This window comes from Helianthus annuus, chromosome 15, assembly GCF_002127325.2.
Source record: "Helianthus annuus cultivar XRQ/B chromosome 15, HanXRQr2.0-SUNRISE, whole genome shotgun sequence".
Lineage (NCBI taxonomy): Eukaryota > Viridiplantae > Streptophyta > Magnoliopsida > Asterales > Asteraceae > Helianthus > Helianthus annuus.
In genome coordinates, this window is record NC_035447.2 from 126,370,559 (window position 1) to 126,387,909 (window position 17,351).

The window sequence follows — 17,351 nt, forward strand, 5'->3', positions numbered from 1 at the left end:
CCGTGTATTACACGGGCTGAATAAATGTAATTTTATATACTAAATAAAAAAAAATATATCTTTAAAAATCTCGTTTATTACACGCATTGAATAAATGTAATTTTATATATTAAATAATAAAAATTATATCTTTAAGAACCCCGTGTATTTTACGTGTTAAGCAAATGTTTTTTTAAAAACCTTGTGTATTACACACACGGGTTAAGTAAATGTAATTTTGTACAGTAAATAATAAAAATAAATACATCTTTAAAAAAACCTCGTGTATTGTATGAGTTGAATAAATCTAATTTTATATACAAATTTTTTAAAAATTATAATTTTAAAAACTCCGTATATCATACGGGTTGAATAAATGAAATTTTGTATAGTAAGTATATATAGTTCAGGAGCTATATACACGTAGCTCATCGATCTTCACATATTCTTTTATTTTCTTCAAATAATATGAATATATAAAGAGAATGAAAAATTTTTAAAAAGAAATCTTTTTAAGAGTGGTTTTGTAAAAGCTTGTAAAAACACTTTTACTCATAAGAAAACATGTGTTGAGCAAATGTTTTTTAAAAACCTTGTGTATTACACACGGGTTGAGTATATGTAATTTTGTATACTAAATAATAAAAATAAATATACCTTTAAAAAACCTTGTGTATTGTATGTGTTGAATAAATCTAATTTTATATACAAAATAATAAAATATTATAATTTAAAAAACCCGTTGTATTATACGGGTTGAATAAAATGTAATTTTGTATAGTAAGTATGTATAGTTCATGAGCTATATACACGTAGCTCGTCAATATTCACATATTCTTTTATTTTTATTTTTTTAATTTTCACAAATAATATAGATGTGTAAAGAGAGTGAAAAATAAAAAATAAAATCTTTTTAAGAGTGGTTTTGTAAAAGCTTGTAAAAAACACTTTTACTCGTAAGAAAACATGAGGATGATTACTGTTGAATTACTCTTTTGCATTAACCATTATGTATTATGTAATTATATAAATTAAAGACTACAACTAAAAAAATAATCTTTCTGTAGGTCCCTTTTCGCGGAGGATGACGAACCTAAACCTTGTTATACAAACCTGCTAGCGAGTGCGGAATCCAAGCTAGCAAGCAAACCGAGTTAGTAGCAAGTAGAGAAACAAACACACAAGTTCACCGATTAACACAACTTGTATTAATGCAATGAGGGTTCGGTTACAAGCTCAATGTTTACAGAAATGTTCTATAAACTCTCTAAGTGTGTGAGTGTTTCGGACAGGATGCTCTCAACTCTCTATCTCTCGGTGTGACTATCTGTGTGCATCTGTCTTCTGTCCTCAACACTGCATGGGTATATATACCCATATACAGCAGGTCTTCTCGAAGGATTCGATAGATGGTCCGAAGGATCATCTTTCGGATACAATGCTTTCGAAGGATAAGCAGGGACCTCGAAAGATCATCTTTCGAGGTCTAATCATTCGAAGCATATCTTTCGAGCACCTCGAAGGATCAACATTATCCTTCGAGGTTATCCTTCGATTCAGACAAACATATCAAAACATATTCCAACTGTTGGCCAAGTCAATCCGGAGGATGGTTGACTTGGTCAACTTACAGACTACCAAGGACATCGTTTACATACAGACCGAATACAGACAAAGTACAGACACAAGTGCACCAACAAACTCCCCCTTGGCTGTAGCTTTGTCTTTATCTTCTATAGTTGTAGACTCGTCTCGAACTTCGACGGTCTTTGGTCTTCGAGTTACCAAAACTCTGATGTCCTTTCAAGTCTTCAATGTCGGAGGATCTTCAAAGTCTTCACGTCTTGAAAGCAGAGAGTGTATCAACAAACTACCCGTATCATGTAGGAAGTGTGTTGACAAACTCCCCCTTAACATAAGCTCCCCCTTGAGTTATGCTTGTGAAAAGACTTTATCTTTATGAAGTGAGATCCCTGTGGTGTTGATGATGGCCAACGGCAACTCGATCATTTTCATCACTTGAGCGCCTTCTCGTTGTGTCTTCATTCCAGAGCTTGTCATCGACTATGTTCTCCCAGCCTTTAGAATCTGCACATGCAAGAAATCTAAACGCATAATGAGAACAACTGCTTGGAATATAGTTAACATACACACATGACACACGAATGACCATGTCATAATCAAACACCGTCCGACAGTTTGAAAGTTTAAATTTGTCAATTTTAGTTTTTAACTTTCAAACATGCAAATTTTTGACCGTTTATGAAGATTTAGTCAATTCGGTTTTCAGTCAGGTTTCAGGTAACGAAGACTTGAGCTCCAACATCGTACGATCGAAAATAAAGCAGAAATAAAATCTTTTTGGCTTTTATAAAGTTTATATTAAAACACTCTTAAAATCTTTTTGGTATTTTTGAAAGTAAAAGACAACAATTTAAAATCCTTTGAGTGTTATCAAACGACATCACCGCTAATGTCGTGCTGATATGCACCAAACGACGAAACTGTTTAAAAGAAATAATAAAAGTTAAGCAGTACATAAATATATACAGACATTCTTTTTGTGAGTTTCGAGGGTAAGAGAATCATATCAGTGTACGGTCATGCCAAAACACTCTTGTTGTTCAGTTAGTTAACATTAAGATAAGCATCCTATAACAATTATCGGTATTGTTGTCCACTTAAGCTCAACTTATCAGATGTAATCATGGCGAGGGGATACGTTAAGGTATGATTTATACTTACCGACCGGTGTTCATCCACATCACGACACATTCCCGTATCAAGGTATGCACGAGGGTTCATCTTACCGGTGAGTATACCGATTATCATCTGTTTGACCGTATAAATTGTGAGATACTCACTTATTTTGATTTGAAAACAAGCCCTTTGTGATAAAATCACTTATTGATGAGGAACTTGATTTTCATATGCATGAGGGCACAGGTGCAAGTCCGTGAACAGGTCAGTACTTCCGTACAGCAGAGAGACGAACTTGACACCCGGATAAATGTGATATTTTATCACTTATTTGTATGGACATGTGATTGTTTATCACTTATTGAGGTCGAATGCAGTATGTATATATGTACACGTATGTATAGTATCATGGAAGATCTAGACTTGCGTCCCCGTTATTTTTCGGTAAAAGATACAACCATGATACCCAGATGATAAGCAGCATAAAGACCGAATATCTCAGAACCTCGGCAATCTATCAAAACGAAATTTCGGTACTAAGACCATATGCCAATGAATGGTTCCCACCTGGTCTTCAGTCAGTTAAGATTTATATCACCCTGCACACTTTAAAATGATTGTGAGCCTACCGATACATCTTATATAGAGCTGCTTATCGTTTTGCATTTAAGGTTTAAAGAGGTTTGGATAGACCACTGATGTACTATCATTTTCTCTTTTGCTCGCCAGGAAACTCATTTTTGTTTTTCTATTGTTTTTGTGTTTTTGAAATTTTTCGATGTTTTTGGATTTTCAGATTTTTGGATTTACTCCCCCTAAAATCAATAAACTAAGATAAATTTAAAAACACACAAAGATATTTACAAAAATGATTTTCCGATGTTGGTTTTACTCTTGCTTGACCTTAATGCCGTTTACCAATAATAAAAAGTCAAATCTTGATTTGTCAAATGCTTTGGTAAATAAGTCGGCACGTTGGTCATCGGTGTGGACCTTAACAACGTCGATTAGCCTTTTCTCAAAGCAATCACGTATGAAGTGATATTTGATTTCGATGTGTTTGGTCTTTGAATGCTGCACAGGATTTCTAGTGATATCTAAAGCAGCAGAATTATCAACGTAAATAGGAGTAGTTAGGAATTCAAAACCGTAGTCCCGCATCTGTTGTTGGATCCAAAGAACTTGGGAGCAACAACTTGAGGCAGCAATGTATTCAGCTTCGCATGTTGATGTAGCTACACACGTCTGCTTCTTGCACTGCCATGTGACTAGGCGATTTCCTAAGAACTGACATCCAGCCGTTGTGGATTTACCGTCGATTTTGCATCCGCCAAAATCAGAATCACTGAAAGCTACCAATTCAAAGTTATTATCCCTAGGGTACCACAGACCGGTGTCAGGGTACGCCTTCAAATAACGAAAAATCCTTTTAACAGCAGCAAGATGTGAGGCCTTCGGATTAACTTGATATCTAGCAAGCAGGCACGTTGGATACATTATGTCTGGCCTTGATGCTGTGAGGTACATGAGAGATCCGATCATGGCGCGATAAATAGAAGGGCTAACAGCTTCTCCCTTCAAGTCTGGAGTAATTCCGTGATTAGTTGGCAATGGGGTACCAATGGGCGTTGCATCAGACATCTGGAACCGGCTCAAGATGTCACCAACATATTTAGTCTGATGGATGAATATCCCAGACTCCGTTTGTTGTACTTGTAGGCCCAAGAAGAAGGTCATTTCCCCCATAGCACTCATCTCGAATTTATCCTGCATGATGCGCTCGAATTCCCTACACAAGACATCATTAGTAGAACCAAAAATAATATCATCAACGTATACCTGTACCAGAAGAAGATCTCCATCTTGTTCTTTGATGAAAAGAGTACAGTCGATAAGACCTCTACGAAAACCGTTCTCCAGCAGATAGTGAGATAAGGTTGCATACCAAGCTCGCGGTGCTTGATGTAGACCATAGAGAGCTTTGTTGAGCAACCAAACCCGATCGGGATGGATAGGATCTTCAAAACCTGGAGGTTGCTCGACGTACACCTCTTCTTCAACCACACCATGTAAAAATGCACTTTTCACGTCCATCTGATAAACCTTGAATCCTTTGAAGGACGCATAGGCTAGAAAGATTCGAATTGCTTCGAGACGTGCAACAGGTGCATAGACTTCGTTGTAGTCGATTCCTTCAATCTGACGAAAACCTTGAACGACTAAACGAGCTTTGTTTCGGATAACAACTCCGCGGTCATCCTTTTTGCATTTGAAAACCCAACGGGTACCAATCTTCTTGTATCCAGCAGGTTTCTCTACTAGTTTCCAGACACCCAGCTTCTGGAATTGTTGCAGTTCTTCCTGCATTGCTTCAACCCAAGCATTATCTTTCAAGGCTTCTTTCCACGTTCTTGGTTCTTCCTGTGAGACATAACACGCGAAGGACCAGTCGTTTTGTTGCCCGGATTCCCGAATAGCTGCATACAAGCCTGCATTGTTGTTGTTTCGCAACATGTTTCTTGTTTGAACGCCACTTTGCACATTTCCAATGATGTTTTGTTGAGGATGGGTATTATGAATCCTTGTTTCTGGATTATCTGGAACTGGAACATTTATACCCAGGTTGTTAAGATTAAGATCAACAACCAATTCAAGACCCGGAATTGACGAAGAGGATGATGCAGTAGTCTCAGCTGTTCTATGTGTATCCACTGGAGGAGTACCCTCTGAAGTACCATGAACTGCTGTTGTAGGAGCTTCCTGATCTGCATCTAGAAATTCATCATCCTCTGAAGATTCGTTCAATTCGTTTGCATCATGAAAATCCTCATTGTTGAGAGTATTATTGTTCACCGAAGAAGATGGTTCTTGATTAACAAGAATTGGACGAACCACCGGTGAAACTGTTGCATTGTCACTCTCGAAAAACATCCTAGCCGCAGCATTTTCTTCAACGGCTTCAACATTGATCGAATTGAAAAAGTCATCATACTCAAACATCCAAGGTTGACCCGGATTTTTGACTGGCAAGGTGTGCCTTTGTACTCTGACCTCAGACCATTCCTCGACCCTTTTAGTCTCTAGATTCCAGACTCGTAAGTTAGGGGTGGCATACCCAAGAAAGTATCCATCAATTGCTCTTGCCCCAAACTTTCCATTAGGATCGATGATTGTGCATGGAGCTCCAAACGGTTCTAGATAAGACAAATCTGGTTTCCGTTTTTGAAGAAGCTCAAAGCAGGTCTTGTTGTGCCTTTTGACTGTAAGGACTCTGTTCAATGTGTAACATGCAGAGGCCACAGCTTCAGTCCAGAATGGAATGGGCAACTGTGACTCTACCAACATTGTCCTAGCAGTCTCGATCAATGTGCGGTTCTTACGTTCAGCGACACCATTCTGTTGAGGAGTATAAGCTGCACTAAACTCATGAAGAATACCCTTTGAAGTGCAGAACTCCGCCATGGAATGATTTTTAAATTCAGTACCATTGTCACTACGTATCCGCCTAACCTTCAACTTATACAAATTCTCAATCTGAATGATTAAGTTTTTGATAATACCAAAGGTTTCACTCTTGTGTGCCATGAACGCAACCCAGGAAAATCTTGAATAATCATCAGTAACCACGAGACAGTATTGGTCACCCCGAATACTCTTGTGCTTGACAGGACCGAACAAATCCATGTGCAAACGTTCAAGAGGAACTGCCACTGTGTTGATTTTCTTTGTAGGGTGCTTTTTCTTTGTTTGCTTTCCTTTCTGGCATGAAACACAGACGTCTTGAAGATGGAAATTTTTGAGAGGAACACCATTCACCAATTCATTTGAAACCAAATGATTCATTTTTCGTAAGTGAATGTGACCCATTCGTCTGTGCCAAGAGATAGTGTCTTTTTCTGTGGCTTTAGAAACGAAACAAGTTGCTTGTGCAGACGTAGTAATAGCCTGGCTCATGTCAAGGACGTACAAATCATTTATCCTTGGAGCCGACAAGAGAATCCATTCTTTTGGAATTTTGAAGCCGGGTTTCAGCACATAACATCCATTAGCATCAAAGTGTACTGAAAATTTCTTGTCACAAATTTGAGAAACACTAAGAAGATTGTGATCAAGTTGTTGCACAAAATTGATCTTGTCAAAGCTGACAATCCCGTTAGATATCATTCCTTCACCTGTAATGTATCCACCTTTATCTCCAGCAAAAGCAACATAACCTCCTCTAATAGATTTAACGTCGTAGAGAAGCTTCATGTCGCCTGTCATGTGCCTGGATGCCCCACTATCAACAATCCAATGACTACTGATAGTTCCTCCTGAAGCACCCTGCACATGAACTCAAATGAATTAGTTGGAGATGGGGACCCAAGCCATTGTGGTCTTGGGTCTTCCATTTTCATCAATGACAATAACTTCTTGTCTTTGATGGTTGGTGAATTGTGATGGTCCCCCTGATTCAGTAACCGTTTTTGGTTTCCAAGTCTGTTTGGTTTCACCAGTGTTTTTCTTTAAAAGTTTAACTTCTTGATGATTTGAAGTTTTAGAATTGTCTGGTTTTACAACAACAGATTGTTTTTGAACCGTATCGGTTTTAATCGCTTTTTCTATCTTTTTGACCTGTTGGCGTTTCTGTTTCTTTTCCCTTTCTTTTACAAGGCGGGGATCTTGTTTTGTGGAAACAGTTGGCTTACGGTCAGATTTGCCACGGGGATCATCAACCTTTCCTTTTTGTTTATGAAGATATGGGCAGTTTCTAATAATATGCCCAATGGTTCCACACTCAAAACATGATCTTCGTTCTACAAACCCCGAAGAATCATGTGATCGTCTAGCCGATGATGTTGAACTTTGTGAATCCGAGGTACTAGGTTTTGAACTGCTTGGTTCATTTCTTTTCTCGACAATAGCTTTCTTGACAAAATCTAAGTTAGATTGATTTTCAAACTTTTCAATTTTGTCTGTTCCCGTCGATTTCACAAAGTTAACATTTTTCTTCTTCTTTTGATTCGGCTTCTTGTTAGCTTGAGCCGGTGTTTTACCTTTGGGTTTGGTGTGATTTTGCTGTGTTGGCACTGTTGGTAATTTCTTGTTACCAAATTGTTTTCGAATTTCAGCCTTTGGAATAGGAGGACACTGTGTAACTGTAACTTTAGGTCCTGCCTTTCCCAAGAACTTACTCGTCGAATTCTCAAAGACTTTGCAGATTAAGGATTGATTAACATTCTTAATGGGAAAATCTTTGTCTGAGTAAATTTTATCATCACCAACTAGAGTGTACAGCAAATTCACACTCTCCGGCTCTCCTGCAGATGAGGACTCAGTTGCAACAGTCTTAGCGGGTTGAACAGGGGGATCACATAGAATGTGATTCTCAAGAGGTATGTCCTCATTTTTGACTACCGCATCAGACTTTGCTGGGACAGTATCATCAGATTCATCATCAGACGAATCAGCATCCTCAATCACAACTGGAGGATCTTGACTCTGTTCAGCACTCACAAATGTATCTGCTGACACATCTGAATCTGAGGATACTTCTTTTTGGTATCCGAGTCCTGCAGCAAATTCCTTAACATCTAGAGGCACAGAAGGTTCAAAGAAAACCCTGTCCTCTTCATCAGGCATGGCATCATAATTATGTCTCACTGGTGGTGGACACTTCTTGTAGCCTATACATGTGACATCTCTCTTTTCCTTCTGAACGTCAATGATGTGATCTAACACATAGCTAGAACTCAAATAACTGTCTAGCTTGAGTTGGATCGCATCACTTTCGGTTTTCACACAAGCCATCTCTTTTTGCATACTCTCAAGACGAGATATATACAAATTAATATCAGTTTGTTTTCTTGAAACCATTTTGGTCAGTTCAGTTTTATCCTTCTTTAATGTTTCAATTACTGACTTAAATTCTTTTTCATGGTTTTCATAAAACATGTTGGCTTCTGTGCATTTAGAGAGGTCCACAGTCAACTTCTGATTGTGGATGAATGTCACATCATATTTCTCTTGCAAAGCTTCATGCTTGCTTTGCAAGTCACACCAATCAGCACTCAAGGAACTATGTTTGTCTTGCAAGTCAAACAAACTAGCTTGTAAAGCATCATGTTTGGCTTGCAACTCAGACATGTTTCCTTCCAAATCAGCACACCTAGCATGCAATCTATCACATTCATCACAGTTAATAGCAGTGGGTTCATCGACACATACCTGACTTGATGAACCGTCGACATTAGCCATAAAGGCTGAATGGAGAGAAGACGAAGAGTAAGCAGCCTGATCCACCAGAATAGATCTTCTTTGAGTTTCTGCTACAGCTTCCCCCAAGAGTTCATCACTGTCAATATCATCCGAAACATTAGATGTCTCACCCACATGATCATCACCAGAATTGGATGATTCTTCATCAACGCTCCTACTGTATCCAGAGGAGTCTTCATCTTCAGACGATTCATCACCACTGGCAGAAGATTCTCCACCACTGGTGTGAACTAGCTCCTTCACAATCTGAGCAAAACATGCTGTTCCATCAGGAGCATCAGCACCCAACTGGATTGACCAGTCACAACCTTCATCCACCTGAACTGCAAGTGCTCGGTTGGTTTGGTTATTTGCAGGCACCAATGACCGCTCAGTGTTTCTGTTCTGATTCTGCTGGTTGCCTCGGTTTCTGAAGGGATTTTGATTCCCGTGCTGTGCTGGCTTTGTACATTCCCTTTTAAAGTGGCCCCGTTCACCACAGTTGAAGCACTTAACAGCTTGCTTATCGAACCCATACTTGGTGTCTCGCTTGCTTTCCAAGCTGGTTCTGCCAGTACTTTCCATCCAATCCTTTGCTCTTCTCACTGCACTCGCAAAGGCCCACTTGATGTCCATCAAGTCCATCTCTTCCTTATCAATCTGCCTGTAATCTTCTTGTGTCAGATTAATGTTGCCAATCTGACCTTCTATCAACCCACAGTACGCGCTCACTACAGTGTTGAGTAGCTCCATGTGTTCCTTAGCTACTTCTACACTGACTTTAGAGAAGCTTGAAGTGTCAAGCTGTACTGTATTTGGCTTTGATTGTTGACCTGCAGCAGATGATGTTCCTCCATAACACGCATATTGAGGTTGTTGAGCAGGAGGAGGAGGAGGTGGTTGTATTGGATTTCCATACAGATCTGTGGTTGGAGGCGGCTTTACAGGAACTTGCACTGGATTGCCATACATATCCGTGCTTGTGACAAACGCCGTTTGAAGGGGAGCATGTGAACCGGCTTTTGCTGATGAAGAAGTGGAGGTGCCATAATACATCTCTGGATTCTGTGGCACTGCAACTCTCTTTGCCTTCAACGTTTCTTCCTGATCCTTGTTCTCCAGAAGCTGCACGAAATCGTTGATATTTGTGGTTTTCAACGTTCCGTTGTACTTCAAGATTTCCAGGAAGTTATTCCATTGAGGAGGCAATGCATCGGAAAACTTCTTTACCACCTCTGTTGGAGTCGTTGTGACTTCAAAGTTGGTCAGCTCAGTAAGTAGATGATAGAAACGGCTTGTCATATCTCCCAAGGACTCCTTATCCATACATGTGAAGCCATCGAATTCTTTCTTCAGTAGATCTCGTCGTAGTTGACGTGTGGCTTCATTACCTACTCCTCTTGTCTTCCATGCATCCCACAGCTTCTTTGTAGTCTTGAAACTGACGAACTGATGATAAATATCCTTGCTCAGTGCTTGAGTGAGAATAGCGTATGCTTTCTTTTCTAAGTCATACGTCTTCTTTTGATCATCAGGAAGATCGGCAAATGTAGCTGTCGAAGAAGCAGCAACCTCGATAGTTTGATCGAATTCCGTAGTGAACCGCAACCACAACTCTGTATTTTGACCAAGAATGTATGTATGGAAACGATCAACCCATCCCGGATATTCATTAAGATGCATCAACTTTGGAGGCCTGTTCAAACTTCCGGTTTCACTTTCGCTCAGTAGAAGACTTTGAATACTCGGAGTTTGATTTGAAACAAACGCCCATTGACCAGCTGGAGTGGCATTTGTTTGTGAGGATGTAGATACCGGAGATTCGGCCCATGATGGAGATTGACTGGTATTCATGTATTTTCCACTGTCTGGAGCCGGATTTCCCCACCAACTCGGATTCATCTTTAACAAGAAAAATAAATTCTATGTCCAAGTCTCGAAGGATGATGAGTACCCGAAAGATCACTCCCAGTCGAAGGACCCTGGTCGAATGATCTGAAATCACAGAAACTTGTTAACAACAAACAGACCACAATCGAAAGATATAACCTTGTTCGAAGGATCAACAGTATTCGAAAGATTACTGTTGACTCTCGAACAATGATTTCGAAAGATTCAAGAGCTCGAAGGATTCTCCTTTGAAAGATCCTTATCTTTCGAGCTAAATCCCTATCTTTCGGACACTTGTCTTTCGATTAGATTCCTTTCTCGAAGGATATGATTCAGACTTCGAAGGATGGGTCGAAGGATAACAATCTTTCGAGCCTTCCTTGATCGACAGATGTCGAAGGATAGTCTTTCGATGTCGAAAGATATCTTTCGAGAGGTTCTGACACACACTGATCTGATGTGATAGGTTGGTGAAAAAGGTGATGGGTTGGTGAAGTACTTTCGGCAGAAAGGTATGTTCTGCACACGGATCTTCACCAACTTTTTGACTTTCAAAAACAATGCCCAAAAATGGCAAACCTTATCCACCAAGTCCGGTCACCGGAAACACACCGGAAATTGGCCGGAAAACACAAAGTTTCTTAAAAACCAATTTCCAAGTTACCCAACCCAACTTTAAACACTCCCGGTTAGTTTAGACACGTTTTTACTCAAAGAAAATGCAAGAAACCAAGTAAAAACAGGTGCAAAACCAAGTGTTTCAACACACCAAAACTTGTAAAAACCCGGTTTTAAACAAGGTAAAGAGCGAGGCTCTGATACCACTTGTAGGTCCCTTTTCGCGGAGGATGACGAACCTAAACCTTGTTATACAAACCTGCTAGCGAGTGCGGAATCCAAGCTAGCAAGCAAACCGAGTTAGTAGCAAGTAGAGAAACAAACACACAAGTTCACCGATTAACACAACTTGTATTAATGCAATGAGGGTTCGGTTACAAGCTCAATGTTTACAGAAATGTTCTATAAACTCTCTAAGTGTGTGAGTGTTTCGGACAGGATGCTCTCAACTCTCTATCTCTCGGTGTGACTATCTGTGTGCATCTGTCTTCTGTCCTCAACACTGCATGGGTATATATACCCATATACAGCAGGTCTTCTCGAAGGATTCGATAGATGGTCCGAAGGATCATCTTTCGGATACAATGCTTTCGAAGGATAAGCAGGGACCTCGAAAGATCATCTTTCGAGGTCTAATCATTCGAAGCATATCTTTCGAGCACCTCGAAGGATCAACATTATCCTTCGAGGTTATCCTTCGATTCAGACAAACATATCAAAACATATTCCAACTGTTGGCCAAGTCAATCCGGAGGATGGTTGACTTGGTCAACTTACAGACTACCAAGGACATCGTTTACATACAGACCGAATACAGACAAAGTACAGACACAAGTGCACCAACACTTTCAAAAGAAATAAAAAGTAATTCGTGTTCATGCATATGCTTCCAAAAATTTATTAACATAATTAATTAATTTAGTAAACACATCATATATATTTGCAATTACATGAATTTGAAACTTATGGATCTTACTTTGTTATCACTTTCAATGTCTATACTATTTTTAAACAGGGGATGACACAAAATAATTAGAACAAAAGCTACAATTTCAACTTTCGAGATAATCATATTATTATCGATTATATCTTATTTCTTATCATTTATTAATATTTATATAAAAAAGTTCTTTGATTACAAAAAAAATAAAAATATTTATAATTAAAAAACAGATAGCTTCAATGAATGACAAGTGTCATTTAAATGGTAGATAGATTTAAAAATAGCATGTATTTATTCACGTAACAAACATCAACTTTAATATGGATATGTTTAAATTTTTGCCGTCTATTCGTTTAATGTTAATTTGTGAATACGAGTAATGGGGCTTAGTTATAATATAAACAGCCAATATTGACTTCACTTAAATGATTTGTTTTAATTGATGTTTAAACTTTTTTATTTTTCTTTATCTTTTATTTTAAATATTATTAATAATAAGAATTTGTATTAATTTAGATTATATATTATTATTTTTAGTATTATTAATAATTTTAATCAATTAAATGAGAAAATGACAAGTGTCCCAAAACAGGTTTCTTTTATTATATAGTATAGATTTGGTTTAGAATCAAATATAAAGACTCCTAAAAATAAGAAATGTACAAAGACCTAAAAATAAACTCACTACAAAAAAAAAAAAAAAAAAAAAAAAAAAAAAAACCTAAACACTCACCACCATCCAAAAACCTAAACCCCCACCCACCCCAATTTTTTTTTTTTTTTTTTGCCGGGTGTGTGTGTGTGTGGGGGGGGGGGGGGTAGGCTTTTGGGTGGTGGTGGGGTGGGGCTTGGGTGTTTAGGTTTTAGGTGGTGGTGTAGTGGGTTTAGGTTTTAAGTTTTTGGACACTTGTCACTCTATAATGCCTTCTTACACTTTTTTATTTTTAGGAACCTTTGTAAATAATTAACCCATTATTATTTAGGTGACATGTTATACTTACAATACACAACCAACATAGTTTTTTAAGCATTATTATTTAGGTGAAATATACTTAGGGTGCGTTTGGTTCGCAGGAATTTAATGGAATTTAAGGGAATTGGAATTTGAATTTTATCTCCTAAGATGTTTGGTTCACAGAATTTAATGGAATTGGAATCGTAATTCAAATCTTTATGTATTTGGTTAACAATGGAATTGGAACTGAAATTAGACATGAATTCCTTCAAATATAATTCCTTTAACTAAAGGAATTCAAAATCCTTCCTATATGTGAATGAATTAAAGTAAATTAATTGGAATCTTCGACCGTTTCGACCCGCACCGTTTCGACGCCAGCCGTTTCGACCCGTACTGTTTCGACCAGTACCGTTTCGACCCAAACCGTTTCGACCTGTACCGTTTCGATCCGAACCGTTTTGACCCGTACCGTTTCGACCCATACCGTTCGACCCGAACTGGTGGTTGTAGGTGCCGGGGTAATGGATTCCAATTCATTTGACAACCAAACACAACAAAAATGGAATTGCGATTCCAATTCCAACAATTTCCAACTCCAATTGGAATGTTTAAATTCCAAATCCAATTCCTTCAAATTCTAATTCCTATACAAATTGCAATTCCAATTCCAAATCATTCCGCGAACCAAATGCTCCGTTACTATTCATTTTCTTATATAACCTCGTATCTGTGTTTCTATAGTTTATTAAATTGCATGCATATAGATCAATAGATCATTGGTATGGAATTCTACAAAACGGTTAATTTGGTTAATTTGTTTCATATGATTTTGTTGTCAATGTTTCAATATCCTTGTACAAAACCCGGAATTGATAGGAGAATCACTTATACATGGTTCCAAGCAGTACTTAAATCTTGAATAGATTACAACGGATTTCTTTTCATTTATTCTCGTAGCAACATATCCGCGTATTACACGAGTTTGTACCATATAAATGATATTGTTATATAATCTTTAAAAAACTTTATATTACTAACGACCTTTGTTAATTAGTAAAGAAAGTTTATATATACGAATTTCTATTACCATATAATGGTTCACACAACTAAACTTAAATTTATCACAAAAACTGGTCCATCTTAATTAGTAATACTGAAAATACCATAATAGTCATGTATTACAAAAGTTGAATACTGAAAAACATGTAATAAACAAATTTATATATTATTAATATGAATGAAATTATTCATTACGTTTCATATAACAATGTATAAATAATAATAATTTTTATCATTGTGTGTCTTTTAAATATAACTTTTATTTAAAATAAATCTCTAAGACCTCAATTCTGTTTATAAAATTCATTATTCAAGTTGTTCTTTTTCTCTTTATTTGTAAAAAGACCAATTTTATTGGTATGACATAAATTAGATTTATTGTTCTTACTAATAATTGTTATGCGAATTTAATTAATAAATAATAGAGTTAAATGCCCGGATAGTCCTTGTGGTTTGGAATTTTTTCACCTTTAGTCCCTAACTTTCTAAAATTACCTCTATAGTCCCCAACTTTTCAATTTTCGTTCTCGAATAGTCCCTGACGTAGATGGAGGTTAGTTTTATCAGTTAAGTTGGTGTAAAATGACTATAACCCTTAAGTAAAACAAAATAAAATAAATTAATTCAGCCACATATCTGTTTCTATACTCTCTTCCTTTCTCTCTTTACACTCTCTCTCTCTCCTTTGAAAAGCCATCACCACAACCACCATCACCTCCACCTCCACAACCGCCATCACCTCTCAGCTGCTACCACCACCATCACTGCCAAAACCAGCACCACCGCCATCCTCACCAGCAAATCGTCTTCACAACCACCACCATTAATCATGTTCAACAGATCTCAAACAAATTGAAACAAGCCTTCAATCCTTCAACTGTAACCAAATCAACACCGCAGCGGTGGTGGCGCCGATGACACAATTGTCGTCTTCGTCTTCTCCGGCGGTACAAAATCAGAACATGTTTCGGAAGCGGGTCTGATGTCCGGCGACCCACCGTCATCGTCTGATGAAAACGGGTCGGATTCAACTATCTTAACCCGCTCAAATCTCAACTTAACCAAACCCGAACAAACCGAAAACCTACCAAACTCAAACATCCCTTTCAACTCCAACTTTCCCAACGAATCAGTACCATTCAAACATTGAATCGGCCGGTATTTCGTCAAGTAATCAGACGTATCAATGCTCAAATTCGGGACACAATTAACCATCGCATAATTAAAAACTGTAGCCATTGTGTTGTAATCGGCAACTTTAATATTAACAGCGTCCAGCTTAATTGAAGCATTACGGTAAGTTAAGACTTTATGAATGAAATGATCGAAACGTTGTAACAGTGAATAGTCAAAGTTGAGAACAGGGAGCAGAGTCCAGACGTTTACCCAACGTTTGGAGAGAATTTGAGATTGAAGTGCTAGTTTGGTGTCGATGAAGGAGAATATGTAGATTAGAAGAACATCCGGTAAGGAGCTGAGTCTGTCTTGTTGGTGTTCATGTTCATCATCATTATAGATGTAGCTTGTTGTTGATTTTCGCTTCATGTTTTATGAATTTTGTATGTGAAATTGGAAAGGGGGATGTGAAATGAAATGGAGTAATAAAGTGTGTTTACACTTTTGCAGAGTTGATTTTGGCTTCATGATTTAATTTATTATACTTAATTAGTAAGGGTACTTTAGTCATTTCACACACATTTAACTGGACAAACTAACTGACATCTACTTCAGGGACTATCCGGGAACGAAATTGAAAAAATTGGGGACTATAGAGGTAATTTTAGAAAGTTAGGGACTAAAGGTGAAAAAAGGCTAAACCCCAGGGACTATCCGGGCATTTAACTCTAAATAGTATTTGTAAAGTTATGATATAAGTTAAAGGTTTATACATGATGAATAAAATCTTTTCATTATTAAAGGTTAACTGACTATGTCACAAATGGGTATAAAATGAAATTAATATATTTCTTAGCTCTATTAAATTGAAAACACATGATATATCAATGTAGCTACAAATCTTAATATTATCTCATCTATAAAACTTTAAAACGTTAAGTTCTCTCCGTCTATCATTTTAGAACCAAGTTCAATAAAATTTTACTCTTGTTGCGAGATAGTCCTCTGTTTACTTACTCTTTTTTAGCTTTTATTTATATGTTAGAAAAACTAATATATTGATTTTATAGATAATCTCAGATATGGATAACAGTTTTCGTTTTTTTTCTTTTGTAATTTAAACTATTTTATTTTAAGAAGTACTAAAATCATAGTTTTAAGTATTATAGATCACTTATGTATATCTTTTAATCATAAATTAGAAATAGATATTGATTATTATATATTAGAGTAAATTACAAGTTTTGTCCTTTATGTTGACATCAAATTGCAGGCGCTGTCCTTTTGGCTAAAAGTTTATCGGCGGTGTCCTTAACCTTTCAAAATCTTGCACGTTTTGTCCTTTGGGCCAAGCCTGGTTAGAAATCTCAGTTAAAAATTGTCATGTGCAACCCTTTCAAACTCAACACTCATCATCTTTCCCAAATTTCTGAAAACAACACTTCTTTGAAAACAACACTTCTTAGATAGGGACTAGTGGAGCCCAGCTCTTAGGCTACAAGGTATTGTGATGGTCCTCCAAGGGAAGATGATCCGCCACGTAGGCGTCACGTCATAGTCCTCCCAAGGATGCTCCATCCCCCAAAAGTAGAGGGTATGAGAGAATGGTCCTAGTCATAGTCCTCCCCACCTTTTTTATGTTTTTTTTTAATCTTCCACTTTTTTTAACATTTAACAACTAAACTAACAAAATATTTTCATTAATACTTAAAAATATTACATAAACTTAAAAAAAAAACATAAACTTAAAAAAAACATAAACTTAAACAAATCCTAATATATTAAAATAAGCTACTAGTCTTCGTCTTCCATGTCGTCGGGTTCGTTTTGAGCGTTGTTCCAGATGTACTC

The 17,351-nt window shown here is 37.4% G+C and overlaps 1 protein-coding gene across 1 annotated transcript; it reads right to left on the bottom strand.

The window, feature by feature from the left end:
• Positions 1-15,126: 15,126 nt before the first annotated feature.
• Positions 15,127-15,929, bottom strand: LOC110914178 (F-box/FBD/LRR-repeat protein At5g56420-like). Its single transcript, XM_022158990.1, has 2 exons — positions 15,280-15,929; positions 15,127-15,190 (listed from the first exon to the last, which is right to left on the bottom strand). Exons 1-2 carry the CDS (start codon positions 15,927-15,929, stop codon positions 15,127-15,129), a joined length of 714 nt encoding a protein of 237 aa, XP_022014682.1.
• Between the last annotated feature and the right edge of the window lie 1,422 nt (positions 15,930-17,351).